Genomic DNA, 27,197 nt, shown 5'->3' with positions numbered 1-27,197 from the left:
ATATAATTTAGAATGCTTAATAATAAAGACTGCTAATTTGATTTTTGACTAATTTTTTGTCGCAAAAGACAATTTTTGCATCAGAACTTAAGATAAAAAATCTTTCGTTCAACGCCATTTAATAAGAACACTGGTTTGGAAAATTAAAATAGAACACCCCTCCAAATTTGACCTTGGCTCATTTCTTAGAGTACACAAAATCAGAAGACAGATATTTTTACCTACAGATTAAGACATGGCCTTTCACATAAAAAATGTTAGAAATCTCTACAGCTAAAATCCATACCGTAATTAAGGTTTGAAGTGGTCAAGACTGTCTCTAATCGCCTTTTGTATATTTATTTTTGATTATTTTGTGAGAGAAATAGCGCACGTATGTACAGTATCCCAGTAAATTGTAGATGCAGTGCATGCATGCCTCATAAAGAACGTCCGGGAATGAATGGGAATGCGCGCTCTAGCGAGTATATTGACAAATCAATAAACCCGCGAACTATAATAATTTAAATTTCTGAAAGCCCACTTCATTAGGGTCAATTTGGTATATCACTCTTAAATTTCAAAAATGGATAAGGGTAGAAGAAGCTTGTTTGAAAGGGAGCTGTTAGCAAAACGAGTGATGGAGTTCTACAACACGACAGCCAACCGAGACTCCAAGGTGACCTGGAACTTTTTTAAGCAGGAAGGAATTCCAAGTTCAAATGTGTATTCCTACATAAAAAAGTTCAAGGATTCCGAAAATGTGCAATTCAAGAAGCCAGCTGGTCGTCCGGCGAAGCTAGCGACCACTCGAGTGAAAAATAGAATTGAAAAAATTTTCAAAACCAAGCCATCAACGTCAGTAGCTGTAGCTGCCAGGAAAGTCAAAATTTCCAAAAGCTACCTGGGGGAAATTAAGGTCCATAAATTAGGAATCAAAGCAAGGACCAAAAAACCTGCACCAAATTACAAGCCCGTACAAGAAAGTCGGATCAAGGATTGCTGTCAAAAATTGTTGAAGAAAATGCGTGGAAAAGTAGTGATCCTGGATGACGAAACGTATGTTCCGGTTGACCCTTCAAATCTTCCAGGGCGTCATTTTTTTCATAGCTCGGATCCCTCTGAAGTGGCTTATGAAGAAAAAGTACGAAAAAAAGACAAATTTCCAAAGAAATATTGCATTTGGCAATGCATCTCCAGTCACGGACATGTATCAGACCCGGTAGTTCTCGAAGGGAATATCAATCAAGATATTTATCTGAAAAATTGCGTCAAGGCTGGATTGGAAGCATTTATTAATAGGTTTCACAAAAATGATAAAGTTTTGTTTTGGCCTGACCTCGCCACTTGTCACTATGCAAAGAAAGTGACCGAGTACCTCAGAAAGAAAAATATTGATTTCGTACCAAAAGATATCAACCCACCTAATGTACCCCAACTCCGCCCAATCGAAAAATTCTGGGCACGTTCTAAGTCAGTATACTCCCGGCTTCAAGATGTGCCTGACACCTTTCGAAAATTCAAAGGACGATGGAAGAAAATCACCTCGGAAGTGGCAAAAACTTCGGGAAAAAATTTAATGAAAAATCTTCGCAAGAAAATCGAACTAGTCGCCAACGGGGGTGTGGCGGCCTTAGCTATTAATTAAATTATGTAGGTACGTATTTGGTATTATACATATGCAAAAAGTTTAAAATTCCGATAACTCATTGTGATTTTATGACCACATTTTCAGACCATTCCCATTCATTCCCGGACGTTCTTTACAAATCACAAATACTCCAAAATAGGTTAGTATTTCAAATTGATTTTAACACCAATTATCAACAATATTTCGTGCTACAATCGTGCAAAATTTCAAGCGAATTCGTTTACAACGGATAAAGTTATGGATATTTAAATGTCAAAAACTTGCAAATTGCACGCCACAAAATTGTAGATATACATATATTGAGGAAAATATTGAGGAAATATTGAGGAATATATTGAATAAATATATAAAATATTGAGGAAAACCGATGATAAATTGCCACAAGTTAATTAACGGACTTGTCAAAACTTATTGTCAAGTATTTCTTATCTCGCTCACATTTTACCAAATCAATCAAACTCTGTTGGATTGATACGGTGTTTAATTATCTATCTGTAAAAGGTTAATGTTTAGTTAAATCAGCGCATATTTCATATAACACCTACACAAATACAACCCTGAAATTTTCATCATATGCATATTGGTCAAACTTAGGAAACGAGTTCGAAGAAGGCAGAAATTGGTCCAGTGTTGGGGTCCATGGTGTAGAATATTCTGAATAGTCGTAGAAGGCTAAAAATACTTATGTATGCAGGTTACTAATGACTCCTAATGGAAGAATACGAGGTGAAATTGGAAAAATTCATCTGGGGGGAGCCATGCCGATTTGTCAAAATCGTCCGATCGAGCTGGAATTTGGAATTGGCTTTTTTCATTAGGTCGAAGCTTGGTGGAATATGAACTTGAACTGAAGCACTTCGAAGTGACACTAGATATTTATAATCGGTGTTGCTATGTATAAATAATGACAAATGTTACAAAAATATTTTCTGCATTCCTATCTTAATAGTAATATTAATACCTTTAGCATTTACCTAATATGACAGAATTTCATGTAAAATAGTTGGATTGATTGATAAACAAGTACAACTATGTATGCTTGACTCGGGCTAAAGAATTGCTTCACTGGAAGTTTTTATCTGCTGAAAATAACATGTCAAAGATAACACATTGGTTATGCTCACTGATTATTTGCTCATCGCGTGCGGTATGACAGATAAGCATACGTGCCAGCTTTAAGCAGACAGAAATCTGCATTCAATTTCGGCATAATCACCGCCTGTGTCAACTTGTAGACATTAAATTTACTTTGAATTATAACTTGCGGTCCATACAATTAATTGTAATCCGTGATGTTTTCCTGCTGTCATGGCGACCTGTCGGAGGAGGTAGGCTGCGATTTAACTATAAAGTAAAATCAAATAATTTACGATTCTACTCTACCCAGGAGGACGATGCTATGTTTTTTTCCGATGATGAAAACAAAGCCACTTCCATTATTGATCCAGGCAATGTGCTCATACCCGAGGTATAATTAATTGTCATAAAAAATAATACTTTCAAAGTTTGTAATATTTTGCCTCCTATGAATACCCGTAGGTAGTTACGCATCTTTGCAAATTCCTCGGGGTGAAGGACGTAAAGCAGTGTCGACTGGTCTGCGAATCGTGGAATTACGGTGCTATTCCCGTTCTCCAAGAGAGGACATATACCACTCTTCGATTATATAGTAAAAATTATAGCGACGACCACCCAGAAAGATGGACAGGTCTGGTGGAAAGGCTGCAATTTCATCCTAACGATATCCGCTTGTACTCTGCAAATCTAAACGCATCGACCCTGCCACCCACGGATATCAACATCTTTCCAACTGTAACAAATGTGAAATCGATTTTTGTCGAGTTTTTTTCAGACCCAGGGTGGGAGCAGGAACTCTGTTATCAAATATTATTGTCTTCGGCTCCTACTCTGGAAAATTTACAGTTTGTGCTGGGTGACCCTACTCAGGATTTCTCTCCACTTTGTGACACGGTCTTTCCGAGATTGAAGCAAGCTGTGATTGAGTATTGTCAAGAACCAAGGTACACATGCAATGTGACGATTGGCCGGCTTATTATGGAAGACTTCACAAATTTGGAATGTCTACAAGTTGAGGGCCGCCTACTGCTTGGAATATCAAAGGCGGGAGAATTGTCGATGTTGCCGACGTAAGTTTGGTTATCAATGCGACTTACAAGGGACACTCACGACCTGTCGTTTGAGTCCAGGGTACCCACTATGTTTTTTAGAATCTACTAGAACCCCTGATGAAGGATTCATTCATATTTCCGTGTAAAACTCATATTTGGCCCAATGGCGTGGCGCTAAACTTAAAAATTTGCATTTTCGACCAATTTCAAACCCCCATAACTTTTGCAGTTGATGTCGGATTTTTTAAGTTGTATGCTTAAAATGATCAGAAAAGTCGAAATTTTAGAGAAAAAAATAAAAACCAAAAAATTTTAATTTTTGAGATATGTTTAGCATTTTTTTGACGAACCCGAAATTTCGAAATTTTGCGAAAAGTTAAAAGCGATAATTTTGGAAAAAATTTCATAGAATACGAAAGTTGAACTCCTTGTCATGATTTTTGCCAAAAATTTTGAAAATCCGTCCAGGATTTCAAAAGTTATGGCGGTTTTAAAATGAAAAAGCATCAAATTTGGCGAATTTAGCGCCACGCCATGGCGCCAAATATGAGTTTTACACGGAAATATGAATGAATCCTTCATCTGGGGTCCTAGTAGATTCTAAAAAACATAGTGGGTACCCTGGACTCAAACGACAGGTCGTGAGTGTCCCTTGTTAGTTTCACATAATTTATGTATATGAATTGCGTGGTCATTAATTATTAGATCACTAAGGTCCTTAATCGTGGCGGAAGAAGTGAACGCAAACGTAATGAAGTGTCTACTGGATATTTCTGTTCCTTTAAGGAAGCTTACACTTCAATTTATTTACTTGAAAAATGATGCCAATCGAGTGTACCAGCTGCCTCTGCTTTTGTACAAATTGTTAAAAAAACATTCCTCAACTTTGGAGGAATTAAAGTTCTACATGAAGTGGGCCAAGGACAATGTAGAACTGGAATGGAAACTCCCTGTTTTCCCAGTTATGAAGGATTTGACAATTGGCAACAATTTTTGGTTTAGAAAAGTAGAGTTTGAAACTGGCTTAATATGGGGGCCCCTGGAGTCGGAAAAGTTTGGTAGAATTGACTACAAAGTGTGTTTCCCGCGATTGGAAAGTTTAACTGTTACCACGGGGACGGAGGATTTTTCAAGCTTGGCGGTATTTCTTCCGCCGGAAGATAGCGAACTCCGGGTGGCCGAGTCAGTAAGGAAGGTTAGCCTGTCGAGCCTAAGCCATCCAAACCATTACACTGTAGCTCGTGCTAACCTGTATGCAGAACTGTTGGAAATTTTCCCTAATGCGCGGGATTCCGTAAGTAAATATATATTTGCCTTGTATGAAACAATGTTTCGAAACAAATTTTACATATGTGCCTTACATTTATAGATAACATTTACATAAACCAAGACAATCCGCCCAGAGTTATGGGAAAAAAATTGTACGGTAAGCTGCATCCTAGGATCTATTTGAAGAAAGTGGAGAAAACAAATCCAAACAAATTTGTAAAAAAAACTCGCGACGCGTTTCGCAATTAATTTTTGCTTCATCAGGCAACAATTTAAATTGATCATTACATAATGCTCTTACATTTTAAAAAATCAACTTCAAATAAATTGAGAATTGTTAAGAATTAAATTTACCGTCTTCTGGTTGACAAATATTTTTATTATTATGGTGTGGAGTCAGAAGATGAGTGTGGTCCATGTGTTGGGTAAATTTACACTGAATTTGGCCTAGAAAAAGTTTCTACTTTATTGAATTTCTTTAAGATGTTTATAACGAATGATATTACTGATGAAATGTTTATATTCATCAGCTTTGCTTTTCTCATTTTTATTTTTCAATAAAACTAATTAAAATGTCTTTGAAATTAGAAATATTATTATAAAATGGAATTACAAGGTAAATCTTTTCTTGTTTTACCCTGGTTAGTATAGTATAGTAAGGAGACTTGCATAAAATATTACGATTATTATTTGCCAGTGATTGTAAAATTAACTCACAAGGGAACCACTTCTACTGTCTCATCTCGATTTCCTTCGGAATAGCCTTAAGCGACAGATAATTTAGTGAAACTAAAACTTTGTCATAGAACATGTGGTGCAAAATCGCGTTTTCGCGAAATATTTAGCAAGAGTTTCACCACAACCTGCCATTTTCCCTATGCTTTTAACTTAGCCACGAGCCTTTTGAATGATGAAATGAACTTTATGGAATATTGAAAAAATATATATGTAATTTCAGCCCGATCACGAATATGCAAAACGCTATGCAAGCATTTGTGAATTTTTTGCAAATTGTGAAATCGGAAAAATTTCACAAATTTGAATTCTTCGAGAAATCGAGATGGGACACTAGAAGTGGTTCCCTTGTCAGTTTTGGGACGTTAAATATCATTCCACATGACGACATGACCCACTTTCGACCATCTGGACGGAGTTTATGGTGGGAGGGGTGAAACAAAAGGGTGGAGCTTACCCATGAAGAACCGACATCATATTTCTTGCATATTTGGTTAGGGAACTCGATATTTCTTAAGGGAAATTTTGGTTAGGGAAAGCATTAACATTTTATGTGCATAATACTCAATTATTTATTCTTGCAATATTTCCATCAAATTAAAATAACATTTTATTCACCAGCATCGGGTGAATAAAACCTTCATAAGTTGTTTCCATAAAAGCTGCATATTATGTACGTTGTAATTCAGTCGGTCCTTCCCTAACATTTTATCCAAATAATATGCATCACTTGTACACAAAGAGAAAAAGTGCGCGATATACGACGCGCTCTCCCAGTCCACCTCACACCAGTAGGAATACAGTTGACCGAAATTTTGTTTGCTCGAAATGTTTTCAGTAGTCAAATTTAAAATTGACAGTAGTGTTCAGGTAGTTCCCTCATCCTGGCTGTCAACTAACAAAGGTCAATGTAAATGGCCACCAGGTCCTTGTAAGGATATAAGTGCAGATATACGGGCAGTCAAAAAACCGGGTGACCATTGGCCTTTATTTGATATACGGATATTTAAATCAACTAGTAAGAAAAATCAGCTTATTTAATTAATTTATATAAATTCCACTCGCCATTTAAATACATTATAATTGAGAATCTCATTTTATTAATATTTTACTCACACATAAGTCATCATCATATAAAATTAGATTATATTTTACTCAGATAATTATCTTGAAGCCAAGAATTTGGAAAAACAGGCCACCACTTCATCGGACCTTGACACAACTGAAGCTGAAGAAGACGAACTTGGCGAAAAGGATAGGGGTTTGAAACCTACAAGAAAAAGACAGCGACGACCGTCATCGTCATCTGAAGAGGAAGAAAGGAACCATTCTCAAAGTTTCTCAAGTAAATCGATAAGTATTAGGGAAGAGGGTACGTAAATTATAATTCTAAGTTCAAGCCTGTTAAATTCAAAAGTATAAGAAATACTACCGATACCATAACATTACCATATTTCTTGTTTCAGATTTACTAGAATTTGACGGAAGTAAATACCAACTTCATGTCGTTGTCAACGATCCAGCTGGGTTGAATTCGCCAACATCACAAATACCAACATTACCAAGTCCAAATAGTGAACATCAAGTAGCCGCAGGGTCAGGAAATCATTATTGGTCATCCCCCCCTCTCTCACAAGTTGATGTCCCGCCTCCTGTGAGGACTCAGGCTGGGAATGCAGAAATCGCTGCTACCCGTATTCGTGGAGTGACTTTGGAAGATATTTATCTTCGTCAAGTTGGTAAGAACTTTCTCTATCACGCATGTATTTTGAATTCTCAAATGGTTTAAAATCTTTTAAATTTGTGTATAATTTCTACTAGCACTGGAGCGAATGGTCGCAAATGGAATCTCAGATATTCGCCAAGATATTCGCACTCTGCTACTCCGGACCGATGACGCTAATTCATCTGTAGAAAATAGTGTTGTTATTCCAGTGAACCTCCCCCTGGAAAACGAATCTGATGTTTTAATTCTGGAGGATTGGCTAAAGGAAAAAGATAATTGCTCGAAGCTCGTATGCTATTAATAGATATTTATTATTTACACCAATTTGGCAATTTTTATTCTCATATCCCAAGACGGAAATAATTTTTGTACTCGTTTCTAGGTAGAAATTTTCAAGAAAAATGGAGGCAAATCAGCACTGAAAGTTGTTACTGGAATTTTAGCAAGTACCCTCACTAAAGGCTTGGCTGAAAAAATAAATTACGTTGGCACAAATGGGAAAACAGCATTTAACAATTTAAAATTGAATCGTCTAGTTATCGGTAAGCTTTTATTGAATAGATTAATGGTGGGTGTATGATTGGATATTTAGCTTTATGTTTCACTAACACGCCATTTCTGTTTAACTAGAAGCCACCCTAGCCAGTGAATTTGGGAAAAAATTGACAATATCGGAAATTGTGGGAATTATTCAACGCTGGTTAGGGAACGCAAAAGACTTGGATGGTGGCAGAACTTCCAGAAAAACAACGAATGTCGTCGTACCGGACGAGGAGGAGGAGGGTTAACGAAGAAGCAAATACATTACTTCAAGAGCTTAACAATAGTATTAGACATATTGGCGTAGGTGAAACCACTATTAATAGAAATTATGTTGTTAATGTACAAGGCATTCAATGTCCACCGCAAAGTATTAGTGTAGATAGACGAGTAGTTACTGTAGAGAATATTAATGTCCTATCATCTAAAGTTACTATAGATCATGAAATTAGGGATTGGGCAATTAAGCACAATGTCACACACTCCGCGCTCTCAGACTTACTAAAAATTATTAAGCCTCATTTTCTTGATTCGAGTAGTTTGCCAATATGTTCAAAAACATTGTTGAAAACGCCACGTAATATTTGTATCCAAACTCTTGCAGGTGGAAAGTTTTTCTATTTCGGGATAAAAAGTCAAATTCTAAAAATTATACCTGCAGATTTTCCTTTTAGTGAGTTGACATTAACGATTGGCACAGATGGTTTTCCAATTTGCAAGAGTTCTGGAACTGATATGTGGCCTATTTTATTCAAGATTAATGAGATTAGTAATTCTAGACCAATAATTGCCGGCTTGTTTTGTGGTGACAGGAAGCCCAGTAGCTTGGATGAATTTCTTAACCAATTTATTACGGAATTAACTGAACTAGAAACTAGTGGAATATTAATGAGGACAACAAATTTTTCTGTCCGTGTTAAATGCATAATAGCTGACGCTCCTGCAAGAAGTTTTATTAAAGGAATTAAACCTCACAATGGTAGGAGTAGTTGTGAGAGATGTGATGTTGAAGGTGAATGGGATGGAAAGAGAATAGTTTTTCCGACTTTTTCTGGTAGTAAACGTACCGACTTAAGCTTCCGTTCACAAATCGATTCCGACCATCATTTGCGCGACTCGCCCTTTCTTAAAACTAAAATTGATTTAGTGTCAGAGGTTGTTTTGGATTATATGCACTTAGTTTGCTTAGGTGTTACTAGAAAACTTCTATTGCTTTGGTTGAGTGGTCCCATAAAAACTAGACTTCCAACAGCAAAAGTTAAAATAATCTCAGAAAATTTTTCTAAAATTGCCAAGATTTTTCCTTGCGAATTTTCAAGAAAACCTAGAGATTTAAAAGACATAAAAAGATTTAAAGCTACTGAATTCAGACAGTTTCTTTTATATGTAGGCCCCGCAGCTTTACGCAATATACTTCCCAGCAATCTTTATAACCATTTTCTCATATTTCACACTGCTATATATATTTTGCTCTCGTCTTCCGCAAATAATATTAATAGGAATAATACGGCAAGAGAGCTAATAGAATTATTTGTTAAAGATTTACAAAGATATTATGGAGGTTCTGTTATTGTTTATAATGTGCATTCATTGTTACATCTATCCGATGATGCATTAAAATTTGGAAAATTAGATAATGTTAGCGCTTTTGAGTTTGAAAGCTATTTACAGTTTTTGAAAAAATTAATTAGGGGCAACAATCGTCAGCTTGAGCAAGTTGTTAAACGGGTACAAGAATATGATAACTGTAGCTCAAGTCATTATTCTACAATTAAATCTAAGCATAAAATAAATGTGCCAAAGAAGAATGGTGAATTTAAAAAGTTTGAACTTGACAAATTTTGTATTAGAATAAAGGATGGTGATAATCACTTTGTTACTGAAGATGGTCGTTTTGTTAAAGTAGATAAAATATTTGTAGTTGATAATAAGCCAGTTGTAAATTGTAAAGTTTATCTTAATTGTACTGATGTTAAGGGATATCCAATTCGTAGTTCTTTGCTGGGAATTTGTTTTTTAAATTCTCAATTTACATCATCCTGTGAAATTGATATTTATAAGTTATCTAAAAAATGTATTGTAATTCCAGGTGATAGTGTAGATAAATTTATGCTATACTGTATTCCCATGCTTTAACTTCAAGTTTATAAAATAAAAATAATTAAAAAGTAAAAGTAAAAAAAATTGCCTTCCATTTTTATTGCATAAAATTTTAATAAATACCGAATATACATGGTCGGAAACGATTATTTTATGTAAATAAAATGGACCGGAAAATACGCACATAATATGTACGTTTTATGGAATTGACTCCGGTAAATAATACTTGGATAAAAGGTGCGTGAAAGGTACATTTTTTGATGAGTATTTTGTTTTGGAACGTCTGCCATCCTCTTACAGAAACCAGCATATATTATGGACGATTTCCCGAACATATTATTTAAGTAATATCCAAAATTTTCTTACTGGGTACCCCATTAATACCAGATGAAGATGTCTCCAATTTTACTTCATATTCTTCCATTAGGAGTCATGCATTTACCAATTAATACGAAGGACCATTTTGGAAAACCGGTATGTGTAATCATGTAGAGTCCCTCCAGATCGAAATTTTTACAAATTCACTTCAAATTCTTGCATTGAGGGGTCATTATCATCCTCCCTGCGAAATTTAATCTCGATTGCACAATTTTGAAAAATCGGTATGGGTGACCCCCCCAGGGTCCCCCAAGAAAACAAATATCAAAATTTTACTTCACATTCTGTCCTTAGAACCTGTAAGTTACATTTGTAGCTATAAGCTAATACCGAGGTAGTAAAACATATTATTATTTAAATTTCAGCCTTCTACGACAATTTTGAATTTTCGCCACCCTTGACCCCCACCACCTATATGACCCCCACCGGTTTACCAACCACAGACTCCAAAATGGTTATTTTTTTGTTCAAAATTTGTAAGGAGCCAAGCCTATCATATATGTATATATATTCTTGACCAGAGTGACTCAGGGAATGCGCCTAATTTTTTTTGTGAGGTCACACCCCCAGGGGAGCGAACCACCCCCCCTGGGAGTATGTTCAGACTGACCCCTGAATATTGTAAAGCAACTATCGCTGATGTTACCTGCCAAATTTTAGAATTTTCCCTCGCATGGTTCGGGCGGTTCATGCATTTGAAGGTTGTAAAACAGGCGTTTTAGGGCCTTTTCGACCACACCTCCTACCCTAAGTGGGACGCACGGGGAACTGAACTTGGTGCTGTCTAAGCAAGTTTTCAAACTGTCCAAAGCAAGTTTTCAAACTGTCCAAAGCAAGTTTTCAAACTTAGGCAACTAATGTTATGGGAAATGGTGAAAAAATGGTGGACGATTTCGGCATGAAATATCTAGAGCATCCTGCTCGATTCCAAGGAACCTTTGTAGGATTATGTAGTACTCGAAGGGGTAGATCAGACAGCACCAAGTTCACTTCCCCGTGCGTCCCACTTAGGGTAGGGGGTGTGGTCGAAAAAGCCCTAAAACGCCTGTTTTACAAGCTTCAAATGCATGAACCGCCCGAACCATGCGAGGGAAAATTCTAAAATTTGGCAGGTAACATCAGCGATAGTTGCTTTACAATATTCAGGGGTCAATCTGAACTTATCCCCCCAGGGGGGGTGGTTCGCTCCCCTGGGGGTGTGACCTCACAAAAAAAATTAGGCGCATTCCCTGAGTCACTCTGGTCAAGAATATATATATATATGATAGGCTTGGCTCCTTACAAATTTTGAACAAAAAAATAACCATTTTGGAGTCTGCCAACCCAACCTACCTTTGCACTTGGTTTCTTATTTTGCGTGTTTTAAGTATGTGCAAAATTTCAATAGGACCGGATAAGTTTGAAGAGAGTAATCACAAGACGTACAGACGGATAAACGGACAGACATGTGGACGACACGGCTACATAAGGCCTGGGCCGGGCTAAAAAACTGTTCTTGAAAATTATTGTCATCGGAGATGGAGCTTGCCCACAGATTGCCTGATGCGATGTGACCATACTTCAGCAATCCGTACAAAAAATAATGGAATTATTGTTTTCAAGATATTCTAGTATATGTATTTATTTTACTCTACATAACAACTCACACAATTTTTCAGAGCACAGGCGGTTAGCCGGAGAAACAGTTAGCAATCTGTTGATGATTTTTATTAAATTATGGGATTTACCACTTGCACATCTATTCAAATAATTTCGTCGCTCTAAATCTTCTAACCTACGCAATTCAGTGAAAATATCGAACCTATTAAATTTTCCTCTATCGTGATGTATTATTTCTACAGCAACTAGGCCTAAACTAAATAAATCTGTCTTAGCCGTGTATTTCAAATGTTTCCTCATTTCTGGGCTTTGATATGTGAATGTCCCCGCTACTCCTGAATTCCCCTCATCACTTATTTTCACAGCTAAACCGAAGTCGCCCAGTTTCCATGTCAGACAACCGGAAGGTTCAATTTTGCAAAATATATTTCCAGGTTTGATATCTCGATGGATAAACAACTTATTGTCTACGTAGCACAATCCTGCCGCAATTTGTAGTAAAATGCTAATTTCATCCCCGCGATGCGACCACTTCTCCAAGTAGTGTTTTAACGTCGTGTGGCACAACTCCATCTTGATAAAGATATGACTTAACGGAGATCCAGAGGAGGCAACAGCGCTAGAATCCTGTAGAATTTGTTGAATATATTTTTCCAGTCGAGATTTGTCTAAGACCAACTGACTGCTATTTTCTGCCTCAGCCCAGCATCCGTAGTAACGAACGACATTATCACAAGTGAGTTGGTTCATGATTACTATTTCGTTGAGCAGAATGCTGACGTACTTTGGCGGATTAATGGCGTTCCTACTGGTTGAGCTAGGGTTCGATTTGTTCGTTGAATCGTCACCACCACCACTTAGGGTTCGTACCATGTCGACACATTTGACGGCGTATCCGGTCGGTGAAACTATGGCGGATAGGTCATCGGCATGATAAACCTTACCGAATGATCCCGCACCCAAGAGAGATAAGCAAATTAGGGTTGGCTCCGATTTCCATGGGGATCGGATTCGGGTAACGGGACAAGGGGGAAGTAGTAGCGCCAATTCAGTTAAGATAATAGGGTCCAGAGGGATATCTGTGTTGTAAAGATTATGCACTGGGCACCAAAACTTTATGTAGATCGATGGACTATTGCCTGTCTATTGGAATTGCTGGCGCCAGTATCTACATGCGCGAGAACCACGTGCCAGCATTATTGACATTGCAGGCGGGCTGAAATTCAATTTGAGCATGGCACTCGCAATTTAAAGATAGGCAATAGATATCGTTTAATATATGAAATATATACCAGATTTTTGTGTAGTTGTAGATTTCCTATTTTTCGTTCTTGTCTTGATTCTATACCACATGCCGATCAAAATTGTGGAGATTAAGATTGAAATGAGAACAGCTAAAATAATTGAGGCGGGTTGTGGTAGTATGGTTGGATCTGCGGGAGCTATTAAGATTGATGTAGGGTATAAAGTAATATTTATTCAATACACCCAAAATTGTTTTGTTTAATTGCATACTAATTTCCTCACCTGTTCCGGGTTCCTCTGTGGGTTGGATTTCATTCTCTGTGCAAAGGCTTGAGTTATATTTAGGAATGCATCTAGACTTCAATGCGCAATACATTTCATTTGTTGAGCAGTTGGCTGCGGGGATCTCAATTTCCTTGATATGTGTAAAAATAAAATTAGGCCTTCTAATTTTCGTTCAAAAATGTTTAACTATTCTGCAAATAATTAGGTTTAAATATTTATTTGCGGTTTGTGCGCTCAGCTTGGTGTAAGTTAACTTCATGTGGGGACAAATTGAAGCCTCACAAGTTGCAAATATGTCAGCATTTACACCAAATTAATTGTAGTGTATGCAAATATTTGCATAAACTAACCCTTTAACGTGTATGATTAACGACAAGAAAATGCATTAAATCGGGGACACTATAAGTATGCTGTGGCCATGGCGCGGGAGGAGAAATTTTTCGAGTTTTTAATAAAACTCGAAAAACTGAAAAATCAAAAATTTAACATTGAGTTGTATAGGGAAATATCAAACTTTTTGGGAAGAAAATCTTCAAATTTAGCAATGTGTTGGCATAGGAGAAATCCCTCAAAATTGCAACAAATTTTAGGTCGCGGATAGAAAATGGTGAAAATCAATGACCCCCTAGAAACGACAATTGTCTTCCTTCCGCGCCATGACCTCGATTTTTCAGGACGACTTTTGTCGTACTCCCGAATTGAACCATTTCTTATAAAACGACTATTGTCGTCGTTACAGTTTAAAGCGTTAACTGATTATGTACCTTTTTCTTATACAAATAGAAGGGGGGCTTATGAGATCATTTCAGAGGTAGATAAGGAATTGGCGGAATGTGGGAAGAGCGCATTTTTTGGAAGTGAAGAGGTTGTTTTATCGTACCTCTAGAAATTGAAGAAGCGATTCCCAAATAAAGAATGGTATTTAAGGAAAGAAAGATTCCTTAGGAAACAATACTACCTGAAATTTGAAAGGGTTCTGACCTCATCAAAGATTCCGAAGATGTTTAAGACTGCAATTGAGGGGGGATTTTATTATTTGTTGAAAAGTTATGAGAATCATAATAATCTCATCAAGGAATATGAACGGTATGATAGAATGGTGAATGTAAAGAGGAAAAATGTCACGAATGAAGGTTCGGAAGAAAATGTTAATTCTATCGGGTTTGGAAACGGGTTAGATAAGCTTTTCTTGCTTCTCTCATTTATCTGGGGAGTGGCCGGGGGGAGTTTGGTGGTTGAGATTTCTTCAAGGGTAAAATTTCGGAAGACATTAGCGTACTGTTTGTGGGATGGGATCAAACAGAGTAGTTAGGGTACTTAGTTTTATAAGAGATTCACTTTTAAAAAGGTGGGTGCAATTAGTCAAATCTTAGATAATAAGTGTAGCATCAGCTAACGATGCAAGTCCATGCAGAGTAATTATTAGTTGGTAGTAACCATACCTATGCAGGTTTAAAAATGTTCCCGACTTTGCAAGAAGTAAACTGGTAGACAAATATCTATATGCAGGTAGAGTGTGTCCAAAAAGTTTCTCCCTGTTAACCACTAGTGTATTTAGTTACTTGTGTCACGATGCATAAGCATCAGACAAAGAGAGAAGCCAGAACATGCGTACAACGATTGTAAAAGTCGGGGAAAGTTCTACTTTCTCCGACTCTGCATGATAAAAAGAGTGAGCAGCATTCACTCTTGGTTCTGTTCTGTACTGTCAACTTTCTTTCTGAATAAACATCTAATCTGTACTTCCATTGAAACCTATCCGAACTCGTCTCACGTCCCTCATTCGGCATTCCCACACACAATTGACTTACAAATTGGTGTCTGCAGCGAGATTTTGGGATAGTGTAAAATTCTGCAAGAAGAGCAGCAGAAACTACTGGAGACTACTGCAACAGGAACATATTTTGGAGAATTGTTCGTTCTACAAAAAATTTTTTCAGGTAAATTGATGGATGATTAATTGTATTTCTCTGCAAATTCAACACAACTGTTGAAAAATTTAAGAACACAACTGTTCTTCGCTTCTATTATACTTTCTTTTCTTTGCAGTAGCATGTCGTTTCTTTTATATCTCGAATCGTCTCACAACTGAGACACTTAGGTTTTTTTAAATTTAAACAATTGACGTCTAATTTTAGTTGCACTACTGCAACTCTCTTCGTTGCACAACTGCAACTATTTCCTCACCTTCGCATTAAAATTGCACAACTGCAATTAATCCTTACCCTCCTCTAAAATTGCACCACTGAAATTAAACCTGCTCTTCTTAATATTGCACCACTGCAATTAAATCTCTTTTTGAAATTGGACAACTGAAATTAATTACTGATTTCGTTCAAAAACTAATTCCTGCTCCCTTCATTACACAACTGTAATACACATTGTCTGCGAAATTGTCCTCTTTTTGCCCACCACTTTCCCCGATTCAACAAGAAGAGAAGATGTGTGCTATCTCCTGTTGCCAGATGTGGATACAATTAGCCATACTAATTGCCATCGTTATCTGTGTGGCTATGGCATTTGAAGATGTCCAAGCATTTTTGACCACCATCATCAAAATAATCAAACATTTCGTTGAATCTCAACTTGCCTCGTGGAAGACAGAGGACGAAATCATCTAAGGAAGAAAACATTACTGTTTATATCAACTGCTCCTAATAATATTCAACCTTTTCAACTAAAATGATTGGATGCCAAGCAAACAGACAGACCTCACCTACCGTATGTTGGTGATATATTTTCCCATTCTACACGGTACCGCTTTGGTTACAACTCCACTCAGTAAAAACCGGATTACTGAGAGCAAAGACAAAAAAGGAAATATAGAATTAAGAAAATAATAGAAGAAGTAAATAAAGCAATGAGAAATTGAAGAATTGATAAATACAGTGTGAACGGTCCACCAAAACCACAGGTTCACGATTCCTGGCCAGAAGAAGCGGACGCCGTCCGGGAACGGTTATTCTGCGCGGGAGCAGTGTCCGACTTAATAAGATTAAGAAAATGGAAAACAAGATTTCTGAGAAACAAATTGAGTAAAAATTTAAATCAGCAAATGGAAATTATATTGCTGAAATATAAAAGAACGACTCTTGATTAATGGAAAATTGAAGTGATATCAAAGATTTTGAGTGATATCTCAACTAATTGTGATTACAAGAAATATCAGTACCATAAGATTATTCCCCTAGAAATAAACTACCGTAAATAAAGAGTTAAATAAGAAATAATTATAATCATGTTTGACCCTACCGAGAAGCGTGAAGAAGAAAATGGAGAAGAAGAAGAGGAAGAGGAGGGAGAAGAAGAGGACAAGCCTCAGGAAGAAGAAGCCGAACTGAATAAAATAAAAACAGAAAAATTAATAGCAGACGAAAATTTGGATGAAGTATTTAATCAAACAAGCAAAAAAATTGAGAACTTAGTATTGGCATATAAAAAACAACGTTTTCAATCCACCAATTTGGATGGAGAAGCAGGACCAACGCATTATACATTTAATACGGGAACGGTCTTTCAAGATCCAAACGCCGGAAAAACTCTTGAATCAATAACGAAACCCTCAAGATACACCGTTAAACCTCCAGAATATCATGGAGACGTTGGATCTGACCCCATGGATTGGATTGAGAGTTACAATTTAATTGCAAAAAGCAACCATTGGACTGAAAAGATGAAAGTTGACCTTTTCCCGTCGTTTATGAGGAAAAACGCTTTCGCATGGTATATTCAAAATACCAGTCAAAGAGAGCGTGAAGGAAAAGGTGACTGGGATTGGAAATCCTTAGAATCTTCATTTGTAAATAGTGGAGGACCAATTGAGACGAGACACGAAGCAATCCAATATAAATTATGGCATACAAAACAAAAGAAAGAAGAAAGCTGCTATGCTTTTGCAGTGCGAGTGGATAATCTTTGCAAGAAAGACAAGAAATGCATAAATTACATAAAGAGAGGACTGAAACCCGCTGTCCTTACTAACCTAAATCTACACAATCCAGAAACCTTATCGAAATTGATGGAACTACTCAAAGCAGATGAATCAACTATGCTGGCAGAACAATTAGCTGAACGTCATGAAACCGACCACAACGAGATTGTATTAATGCAGAGCTCTCGACCCGGGAAAGACAGGAGACCCATATACAGAACGCCACAAACAGAGAGAGAGGTATCTTCTTATACATCTAATCCTGGGCAATCTTATTTTTCTCCACCACGTCAATACTCCGAGCAGACTAGAGAGTATCCCTACGAGAGAAATGCGTATCCAAAAAAACAACCAGATTTTCAACAATATCCAAGACAAGATCAGTCCCGTGAAAAAAATGACATGAGCGGAACAAAACAAGTCTCATTTATGGAACCACCCGGACGATACTCTCCTCGACCTCAACGTGCCACTTGCCAACAAGGACCAAGACGCTGTTTTGGCTGTAATGAAATAGGGTACATACGATACAACTGTCCTTTAAACTATCGAGAGGGGGAGAGAGGACCCCCAGGAAGGAATCTCCCTCACTACCAGAATACAACGTCAACTTACTCCAACAATCACTAACATCAATTCGAATACAAATTCCTGAATTAAACCAACCACATCTTGTAGCAATATTGGATTCTGGATCAGATATTTCTTTAATTAACGAAGAACTACTTAATGAGATACCTTACGTATCAACATCCCAGTCAGACGTCATAGTGTATGGAATTACAGACAAACCTATATTCTTGTCTAAACAAATTATGGTCAATCTCCAAATTGGAGACCAAAACTTTCGAGTTAATTTATTCCCAACCAAGACGAAGATATTCCAAGTCCTATTAGGAAGAAATTTTTTGCGACAGTATGCAATTACATTAGATTTCAAAAAGGAACATTTAGTCATGGAGACAGGAGAAGTAATCAGCTTTCTCCCCAATCGTCCCAATTTACTTAAGTCTCATCCTTTATTCGATCAATCTGTGATAGCTGAGGAGAGGAATGATGAAATAAAAATAAAAGCTCAACTTGACAGTAGCATTGTACTTTACCCGATGGCTTCTTGCAATGTTGAACTCACTCACAGTAAATTAGATGATGGAATTTATCTCGTCTTAGTTAATTTGTATCTATTCATCAGATATCACATTGTTGTCGAAGAAGTGGAAAGCAACATGAATTCGAAATTTTAAATCATAAAAATCAATAAAAAACTGTTTCAAATCCACTAAAATCTCTTGAAAGCATCGCTTTGATAACGAACAGTTTGATTTACAATGGAAATAGTTTGCATCGTATAGTTTCATCATCATTTCTATTTTATTAACAACAATCAGTATCGAGTGTGAAGGTGCACCCGGTACATTTTCGGTCATCTTTAAATTAAAAATATTAAAGCCAGGGTATTCGGCCGCAATTTCCACTGGGATGAAGAGTTTTTCCCAGCTATCCTCCAATTCAGCCAGCAAATACGGGGAAATGAATGTCTTCTGAAGGTAGACGCATCTTGGCTGCACAGCCCCGTATTTAACATACTACAATAAAAAGAGTCTGCTCTATTCAGTATGCATGCATTAGTTTACAAAAAAAAGAGAAAGTCTTACCCGATTGACGATATTATTTCCTTGTAATCTCATTTTCAAATGTGTAATAATGATGTTAAAGGAGATAGCAGCTCCTTTTCGTTTTAAACTGTTCAAGTCCACTACTGTTGGTAAGTTATTATGCTAATTAAAATTGGCTTCCAATGCATTCCTTAAATTCCACCCATTACATTTTGAAGTAGGAGCAACACTACATTTATTTCGTATTTCTACATTCCGATCGGCAGCTTCTTTCACAAAAGAATTCATAAAAACACTGCTACAATCTCCACGCAGTCTATTCAACTTTAAACACATAAATAAATCCAATTGAAATAAGGGAGTTCTCATCAGAGGGGTCAATCGATTGTAAAATCGGAATTGTTCACTTTTGCTTTTATTTGTCAGCCGTCCAATTACTTGCATCCACCCCTTTTTAGTCCTCAGAGAAGGAAAGAGACCTACTTCTTCTTGTCGCTTCCAATTTTTAATTACAGGATACAAAACCTTCAGTTTTGGAATAATTTCCGACGGGGGATACACTCTCTTTTTCACCATTTTTATGAAATTGATAGGTTACTTTCTCCAGACCTCTATTTTCAAACTCCAACAACATACTACACCGCTGGGGAAGAATGCATAGCTGCACTTGCATGGGAAATAATAAATTACAGCGAAAAAGATGCGGTAGAGAGGGGACAATATCTAAAATCTAGTTGCTATCCATTCAGGAATGGAGCGGAACTTGTGGTCACATTAAAAAGACATAAAACCATACAATTTCAGATTTCGGGAAAGACCCTCTTTGGCCCAATTACATACATTTTACCCAAATTCTAAAAGTCAACTGTCATCACAAGTCTCATGAAAATCGACACATACAATACCCGCAGATAGTTATACTTTTACATGCTTAACCTTGTCCAGCTAAGTTCCCCTTTGACACTCACTATTTGCATTCAAATTTAGTCCAACGACTAGTTATTTAGCATTTTCTTAACATTACCGTAAATGGCGAAAAATTTCAACATCTAATTAAATCTATAATAATAATTGGAGTTATGTATGTATAGGAAGTTAGCCCAGCCCAGAACTGACATTTAGCCGACCACCGTCAGCCGCCAGCCGCCTTCCGCCCAATTCCGTTCAACCCCTATTCCTTGAAGGAGTATTGCGTAAAAGTTTCAGGGGGTGTGCCGGCCACACCCCCCATGGGGCGAAGTGAGAAAATTGGGGCAAAGTGAGATTCTTGGCCAAATCATCGCGTCTTGTGGGCGTGCCCACACCCCCTCGTTGGGGTAAATTGAGATTTTGGGACAAAACTCCCTCCGCTTGTTACCCATCATGTGTGGGTGTGTAAATACGTCACCACACCCACCCCTTGGGGCGACATGAGATTTTGGGGTAAATCCTCGCCAAAGAGTTCTGCATCATGTTTATACGTCCTATGGGCGTGTCTACATACCCCCAGTCCCCTCGGGGTATGTTTTTAGGGTCAAAACCCCTCCAAGTGTTCCCCATCACGGTTAAGAGCCACCTGTGGTATCCCGCGGAACAACAAGTTATCTGGTGATGTACGGATGTGTTCCAAGCCCGGCGAAATCCATGGACATTCCATATAGGTAACCACACCCGCCATTACGCCGCTTGTCACGCTTTGTTTACATGAATGCAGGACACATTATCTCCTCCTCCGAAGTAAGTTGGAGAGGCGCTGAAGGATTTGGGGGATTCATGACCAGTATAGAAAAGTTAATTTCAGGAGGATCCATTACGTGGAACTCGACAAATTCATAATTCCTTCTATATTACCCAAATTACCGGGAGTTTTGCTTGAAGGGCCGCCAGTAGGATTTGTGACAATTATAGATGAGTTTGTCATGTGAGTTAAAGTCTCGTTGCAATTTTACTTGAAGAGGCGCCGCCGAAATTTCGACAGATTTGTGACGAGTATACATGAGTTTGTCATGTTAGTCAATTTTATGAGTATTCGTCGCGTGGAACTCTGGAAATTCAAAATTCTTCCAGCGGGACTCACTACTCAGAATCCTAGGATTTTCAAAGTTCCCTGGGAATTTTGTTTGAAGAGGCGCCGGCGGGATTTCGACAGGTTTGTGACGAGTATATCTGGGTTTGTCATGTGAGTCATTTTCATGAGTATTCATTGCGTGGAACTCTGGAAATTCAAAATTCTTCCAGCGGGACTCACTACTCAGAATCCAAGGATTTTCAAAGTTCCCTGGGAATTTAATTAGAAGAGGCGCCGGCGGGATTTCGACAGATTTGTGACGAGTATACATGAGTTTGTGATATGAGTCAATTTCATGAGTATTCATTGCGTGGAACTCTGGAAATTCAAAATTCTTCCAGCGGGACTCACTACTCAGAATCCAAGGATTTTCAAAGTTCCCTGGGAATTTTATTTGAAGAGGCGCCGGCGGGATTTCGACAGATTTGTGACTTATTTGTGATTTATCCTATTACATCGACAGGACTATAATTGCAGGTTCGATGGGTCCATCTTTTTAATTTTGATAAGTTTCGTGTTAATGCCTCGTCCCGAATGAATTTTTGCACAGAAGTATCAAATCTGTATTTTCATAATTTTTGAAATTCATTTTTGAAATTTCTTCGAAAATGAAACTTGGGAATTACGTTAATCTAGGACCACTGATGAGTTGAGTTGCTGACTAAATCAACTGAAGATAAATATTTGTCTACTCCTAATTCTACACGACTTTAATTCGTCTCAACAAAAATGTTAACAACCCAAACTCATATCATATGGGACAATTCATTTTTGAAGTAACGTATTTATAGTTTCAAATATAAAAAAATTCGATGTTTGTAAATGTTAGACCAAACTGTTAATTTATCGTAAATGGGCCGTAAATGAACTGTTAATGGGTTGGCCCATACAAATTGGCCCACTCAATTACTAAAGTATAATTTTGCTATCCGTATAAATTTATATATTTATTTCACGTTATGAAAAACGGTATTGCTGTGAAGTACAAGCACTCTAGGCTGAAGTACGAGTCATGCATTTTATTAGTTTACAAGCTTTAACTATAATACTATCTCTTTGTACCCCGGGCAGTTGTGCGAAAAGCAGTCACAAGGCAAAAACGCTGACATCCAAATGTGGGCAAGATTTTGTTCGAGGGTGCTTTTGTTCAATTTCTTATTTTTTCCGAAGTCTTATTATTTAATTAAGGTAAATCGTGGTACTAAATTTTATACAAAATTCAGCAAGCTTGTGTAATTAGTTGCATAATTTCTGACTATTATTTGTATCTGTTTAGTGTCGTCATGTCGGAAAAGGAGGTGGATGAGTTTTGCAGGCTAAGGAAACTCGGACGAAACCATGTGGTCGAGTCAAATGGTGAGTAACTCAGATTACAATGACAAGATTTATTTATTTGTAATCATTTATATTAAAATTCAATTATTTTCTGTATAACTCTTAGTTATTGCCCGCCTAGTCCGATTTTCTCGTCTTTTAGAGAACACTTGTCGACACGAAAATGCGCTACTGATTGTAACAAGTGTCGAGGCCCTGCGCAAAATTGATCCGTTATTTGGAAAAATTACCCCTTCCGGCTTCAAAAAATTTCTTGCGCATCTAAACGAAGAAATATACACAAGTTTTATGACTCATTTTTTCGACAACCGGGAAGACCTTGCACCGCTACGAACTAAAATCTTCTCTGAATTTTGGCATTTTTCATGTCGTTTCAAACTGAAGAAAAAAAGTATGCGAAGTATTTGGTTTGAAATCTTTACTAATATTACTTATGCATATAAATCATGGATATCGGATGACGGTGTACTTTATTCTAGATGGACATTTTCACGTTATGAAAAACGGTATTGCTGTGAAGTACAAGCACTCTAGGCTGAAGTACGAGTCATGCATTTTATTAGTTTACAAGCTTTAACTATAATACTATCTCTTTGTACCCCGGGCAGTTGTGCGAAAAGCAGTCACAAGGCAAAAACGCTGACATCCAAATGTGGGCAAGATTTTGTTCGAGGGTGCTTTTGTTCAATTTCTTATTTTTTCCGAAGTCTTATTATTTAATTAAGGTAAATCGTGGTACTAAATTTTATACAAAATTCAGCAAGCTTGTGTAATTAGTTGCATAATTTCTGACTATTATTTGTATCTGTTTAGTGTCGTCATGTCGGAAAAGGAGGTGGATGAGTTTTGCAGGCTAAGGAAACTCGGACGAAACCATGTGGTCGAGTCAAATGGTGAGTAACTCAGATTACAATGACAAGATTTATTTATTTGTAATCATTTATATTAAAATTCAATTATTTTCTGTATAACTCTTAGTTATTGCCCGCCTAGTCCGATTTTCTCGTCTTTTAGAGAACACTTGTCGACACGAAAATGCGCTACTGATTGTAACAAGTGTCGAGGCCCTGCGCAAAATTGATCCGTTATTTGGAAAAATTACCCCTTCCGGCTTCAAAAAATTTCTTGCGCATCTAAACGAAGAAATATACACAAGTTTTATGACTCATTTTTTCGACAACCGGGAAGACCTTGCACCGCTACGAACTAAAATCTTCTCTGAATTTTGGCATTTTTCATGTCGTTTCAAACTGAAGAAAAAAAGTATGCGAAGTATTTGGTTTGAAATCTTTACTAATATTACTTATGCATATAAATCATGGATATCGGATGACGGTGTACTTTATTCTAGATGGACATTTTCAAGGATGTCCTAAAGAAGTTTTCGATTCTTCAGCGACCGGTGACCTAAGTGGTATTAATAATATGAACTTAAGTATAGAACAAGAACACCACGCCGAAGAATTTATCGGTTAGTTTTTTCGTTTGAAGTATGCATAAAAAATGTATTAAATATGCAAATCAGCAATCCTTAAATATGTTTGCTGCCATAATTTTTCAGTGGATAACGATGCACATTCCGAACAATGGTGCTCATCGTCAAGTACATATTCTGGTAAGTGAAATTGAACCGGTTCTTAAAGTTCGCAACATAAATCAAATTCAATTTGCATATAGGGACTACATTTTCAATGACGCCTCAATTTCATTCTGAGCTGGGGGTACTATCCTGTGGCATAGGAGTTGTAGAATGTCAGTCTTCCTTGTGAACACAAATTGTGACGGATATAAACCAGCAAATATTAAACTTCTTATAGGTGGCCCCACGACAGCCTCATTATCCCCAAGATTTAGTGGTAAGGTTGTCAAAGAAGTTATTAATCATGGCGATAATAATCCGAACGAACGTATAATTATTTGCTCCGCTCAGGCGTTGAAAATCTTTGGCTTACGATGGAACCTCTTTTCAAGCTACACCGGGATTGTCTAACGAGTTATATCGAAAAATCAAGCCAATAATTAGGAATATCATGGCGCTTATCATTCCGTTGAATGGCCCCTTTGAAGAAAAATATTCTCAGAAAAATACGCAAAGTCCAATTTTAGATTTAATTTTCTTTTGGTTTCTCCGCCACGGGGCGAAAACCTTGGCGCTCGTGGGTACTTAGAACCCCAATATTTTCTTCAAAGGGGCCATTCAACGGAATGATAAGCGCCATGATATTCCTAATTTTTGGCTTGATTTTTCGATATAACCCGTTAGACAATCCTGGTGTAGCTTGAGAAAAGGTTCCATTGTTAGTTGAATTTTTCTACAAAATGCAATTTTTTTTATATTCAGGGACAACCATATCGATGACTCCAACTTCTCCGTTCCATAAGGAAAACGTAAATTACAACTCGTCTGGTAAATACACTTTTACTTCACCTAAATCTCCAACCAAAAATACCAATTTTGTCTGATTTAAACAAATAGGTCAAGAACGCCGAGAAGTCAAGGAAATGCTACCCGGGGATTCTTTTTCGAATTTTCAAAATCATTGTGCAGAATCTGGATCTGAATCATACGAAGTGGACGTCAAGCTACCAAATCCAGACAATCATTCGGAAGAGAGCAACGCGATTACACCCACAGAACTATGTCAAATTAAAGGAATCGACCCCAGCTTGCTCAATTATAAACTTCCAGAAAATGTTACAATTTTTATTCCAAGGACGGAGTGGGAAAAGTTTTATGATCCTAACAAGAGAATTCCAATCAATAATTATGGACAACTAATTCACGAAACTTTGCAAAAACAACACGGCATTCCTTGTTCTTTCATAGCTCGTGGGACGACTCCTATTTCAATGAGGAACTCAAAATTTTGTGCATCCTTTCGTGGCGTTTGTGGAAGCAGCCGCTATCATCACAAAGATCCCGATGTGTGCAAAACAACGTACCAATGTCACGTGCGAAAATTTGACACTGAAGATATGGACGTCATTATTGAAGTGAAACTTGGCGGACAATTTCTGCTTTTCCAAAAAATGCGTACTGGAAGACCATGCAAAGGTGCTGATCGTGACTCGCGTCGGAAGGATTTGCAACACGTTACCGCGCTTTCTTCCAAACTCTCGGAATACTCGACACTTCAGCATCTTCAATTTCTACACAAAAATCTACCCACAAGAAGCTTAAGCGTATTGAGAAAAATTAAGAGCGAAGGAAACCTTCAAGGTGGTCACAGGGGAAAAATCATGGCGGTTGCATTAGACGACGTGGAGAATAAGCTGAAGTTGGACACACGTTTCCAGGATTTGCGATTTCCCGAGCTATCCGGTTATATAAAGTCCAATGTGGTCAGCCCCCATAGAATGACCTTGTTGTACTCACCGGAACAACTGCGTTTTGCAAAGAGATGTGATGAAATTTATTTCGACGCTACAGGAAAAATTGTTCCAGCGGAAATAATCGACATAATCACCGGAGAAAGAAGACAATTGCTGTTGCACTCAGCGGTTGCAAAATTATCAAAATCTAATGTTCCAGCCGTCCCAATAATGGAAGCTCTCTCCACAAAAGGAGATGTTCCCACAATCGCCAACTTTTTGCTTCAGTTCATAGCTGATGTCAGGAAGTACAAATTAAAGTGGCAGCCAAGATTATTTGTTGTCGACATGTGCCTTGCATACCTTCACGCCAGTGTCCTCGCATTAAATAAGGAATCTTTGAGCGATTATATCAACCGAATTTACGATTACTTAATAGACGCTTCCCCCCAGATTACAATTCCAAAAACGGTGGTATTCGTTTGCTCCAACCATTTGATGCATGCAGTCTCAAGATACCTCCACAAAAAATCCGTTAGCAACTCAACTATAAAATTGGCAATGTTTGGATTCGCCCAACTGGTTGAGCTTTACAGAAAAGAAGATTTTGAAAATTTGAAGACAAAAAACTCCCTCCCGCTGTTTCCCAGGCTTACATTGAAAAGCTCTCTGGAAAAATATCAGTTCCCGACCCGACAATTGACGATTGCGCATACGACGAGGGGGCGATGCAGCAAGTGTTTCCGAGCCCTGACCCGCAGCTGCAAAGAGAAAATTCGAAATTTTTTCTCTATTTTCGAAATAGACGGGATCAGCTTCGTGAGCAGAGGATCAATGTGAACCAAGATGAGCAAAATTTTGTCCCGAATAAATTTTACTCGATAACCGTAATTCAAACGTTTGAGCGATGGATTACGTACTACCCATTTTGGGGGAAAGTTGGCTTCACCTTCACTGGGGTCGTACCAAATGAAACAATTACCACCGCCTGCTGTGAATCGTATTTCAAGGACCAAAACATTCCATTCATACCACCAAGAAATTTAAGGCTGACTTTATTGAGGAACATGCACTCATCGTCGCTAATATGGTCGATAGAGCACTCTCCTGAATGGACTAAAATCAAAAAAGCCACAGCAGACAAAATCCAAAAATAAGGAATCAATTGTTCGTGCTCGAAAGTCTCAAATGGAAAAGTCAGGATCCTTAGAGTTTTCTACCGCAAAATGGAAACGAAGGACTGGGAATTCCAAAATAAGTTACAAAACAAAAATTCAACTATCCCAACAACCTGATGAGGCGACAACTTCAAAACTAATT

General features: G+C 37.6%; 4 protein-coding genes across 5 annotated transcripts; 3 read left to right on the top strand and 1 right to left on the bottom strand.

Moving 5' to 3' along the window:
* The first annotated feature begins 2,835 nt into the window (after positions 1 to 2,835).
* LOC110859477 lies at positions 2,836 to 5,170 on the top strand. 2 transcript variants are annotated; one of them, XM_035859541.1, is made up of 5 exons: positions 2,836 to 2,958; positions 3,018 to 3,098; positions 3,170 to 3,777; positions 4,474 to 5,053; positions 5,129 to 5,170. In XM_035859541.1, exons 1-5 carry the CDS (start codon positions 2,923 to 2,925, stop codon positions 5,141 to 5,143), a joined length of 1,320 nt encoding a protein of 439 aa, XP_035715434.1. In that variant the 5' UTR covers positions 2,836 to 2,922; the 3' UTR covers positions 5,144 to 5,170. The 2 variants fall into 2 exon arrangements, with proteins under 2 accessions (XP_035715434.1, XP_035715433.1); XM_035859540.1 differs by having other exon boundaries at positions 4,465 to 5,053.
* A 1,421-nt stretch (positions 5,171 to 6,591) lies between these two features.
* LOC118438761 lies at positions 6,592 to 8,069 on the top strand. Its single transcript, XM_035859485.1, has 5 exons — positions 6,592 to 6,633; positions 6,907 to 7,135; positions 7,230 to 7,502; positions 7,585 to 7,778; positions 7,872 to 8,069. The coding sequence occupies exons 1-5, from the start codon at positions 6,592 to 6,594 to the stop codon at positions 8,067 to 8,069; spliced, it is 936 nt and encodes a 311-aa protein (XP_035715378.1).
* On the top strand, positions 7,891 to 10,165 carry LOC118438760. Its single transcript, XM_035859484.1, has 2 exons — positions 7,891 to 8,031; positions 8,120 to 10,165. Exon 2 carries the CDS (start codon positions 8,213 to 8,215, stop codon positions 10,163 to 10,165), a length of 1,953 nt encoding a protein of 650 aa, XP_035715377.1. The 5' UTR covers positions 7,891 to 8,031; positions 8,120 to 8,212.
* A 2,027-nt stretch (positions 10,166 to 12,192) lies between these two features.
* LOC110859476 (interferon-induced, double-stranded RNA-activated protein kinase-like) lies at positions 12,193 to 12,979 on the bottom strand. The gene is made up of 2 exons (XM_035859483.1): positions 12,286 to 12,979; positions 12,193 to 12,200 (listed from the first exon to the last, which is right to left on the bottom strand). The coding sequence occupies exons 1-2, from the start codon at positions 12,977 to 12,979 to the stop codon at positions 12,193 to 12,195; spliced, it is 702 nt and encodes a 233-aa protein (XP_035715376.1).
* Positions 12,980 to 27,197: the final 14,218 nt, after the last annotated feature.

Source organism: Folsomia candida, unplaced genomic scaffold, assembly GCF_002217175.1.
Source record: "Folsomia candida strain VU population unplaced genomic scaffold, ASM221717v1 Fcan01_Sc026, whole genome shotgun sequence".
Taxonomy (NCBI): Eukaryota; Metazoa; Arthropoda; class Collembola; order Entomobryomorpha; family Isotomidae; genus Folsomia; species Folsomia candida.
Note: the sequence above shows the minus strand (reverse complement) of the source record. Positions and strands in the feature narration are given on the sequence as shown.

Bases quoted from the DNA above. Each gene is read 5' to 3' on its own strand.
- LOC118438761 (XM_035859485.1), top strand. From the start codon at position 6,592: ATGTTTTCAGTAGTCAAATTTAAAATTGACAGTAGTGTTCAG. The intron at 7,136-7,229 runs GTACGTAAATTA...TTCTTGTTTCAG, and splicing joins GATAAGTATTAGGGAAGAGG to ATTTACTAGAATTTGACGGA. The intron at 7,503-7,584 runs GTAAGAACTTTC...AATTTCTACTAG, and splicing joins TATTTATCTTCGTCAAGTTG to CACTGGAGCGAATGGTCGCA.
- LOC110859476 (XM_035859483.1), bottom strand. From the start codon at position 12,979: ATGGTACGAACCCTAAGTGGTGGTGGTGACGATTCAACGAACAAATCG.
- LOC118438760 (XM_035859484.1), top strand. From the start codon at position 8,213: ATGGTGGCAGAACTTCCAGAAAAACAACGAATGTCGTCGTACCGGACG.
- LOC110859477 (XM_035859540.1), top strand. From the start codon at position 2,923: ATGTTTTCCTGCTGTCATGGCGACCTGTCGGAGGAG. The intron at 2,959-3,017 runs GTAGGCTGCGAT...TACTCTACCCAG, and splicing joins ATGGCGACCTGTCGGAGGAG to GAGGACGATGCTATGTTTTT. The intron at 3,778-4,464 runs GTAAGTTTGGTT...ATTAATTATTAG, and splicing joins GAATTGTCGATGTTGCCGAC to ATCACTAAGGTCCTTAATCG.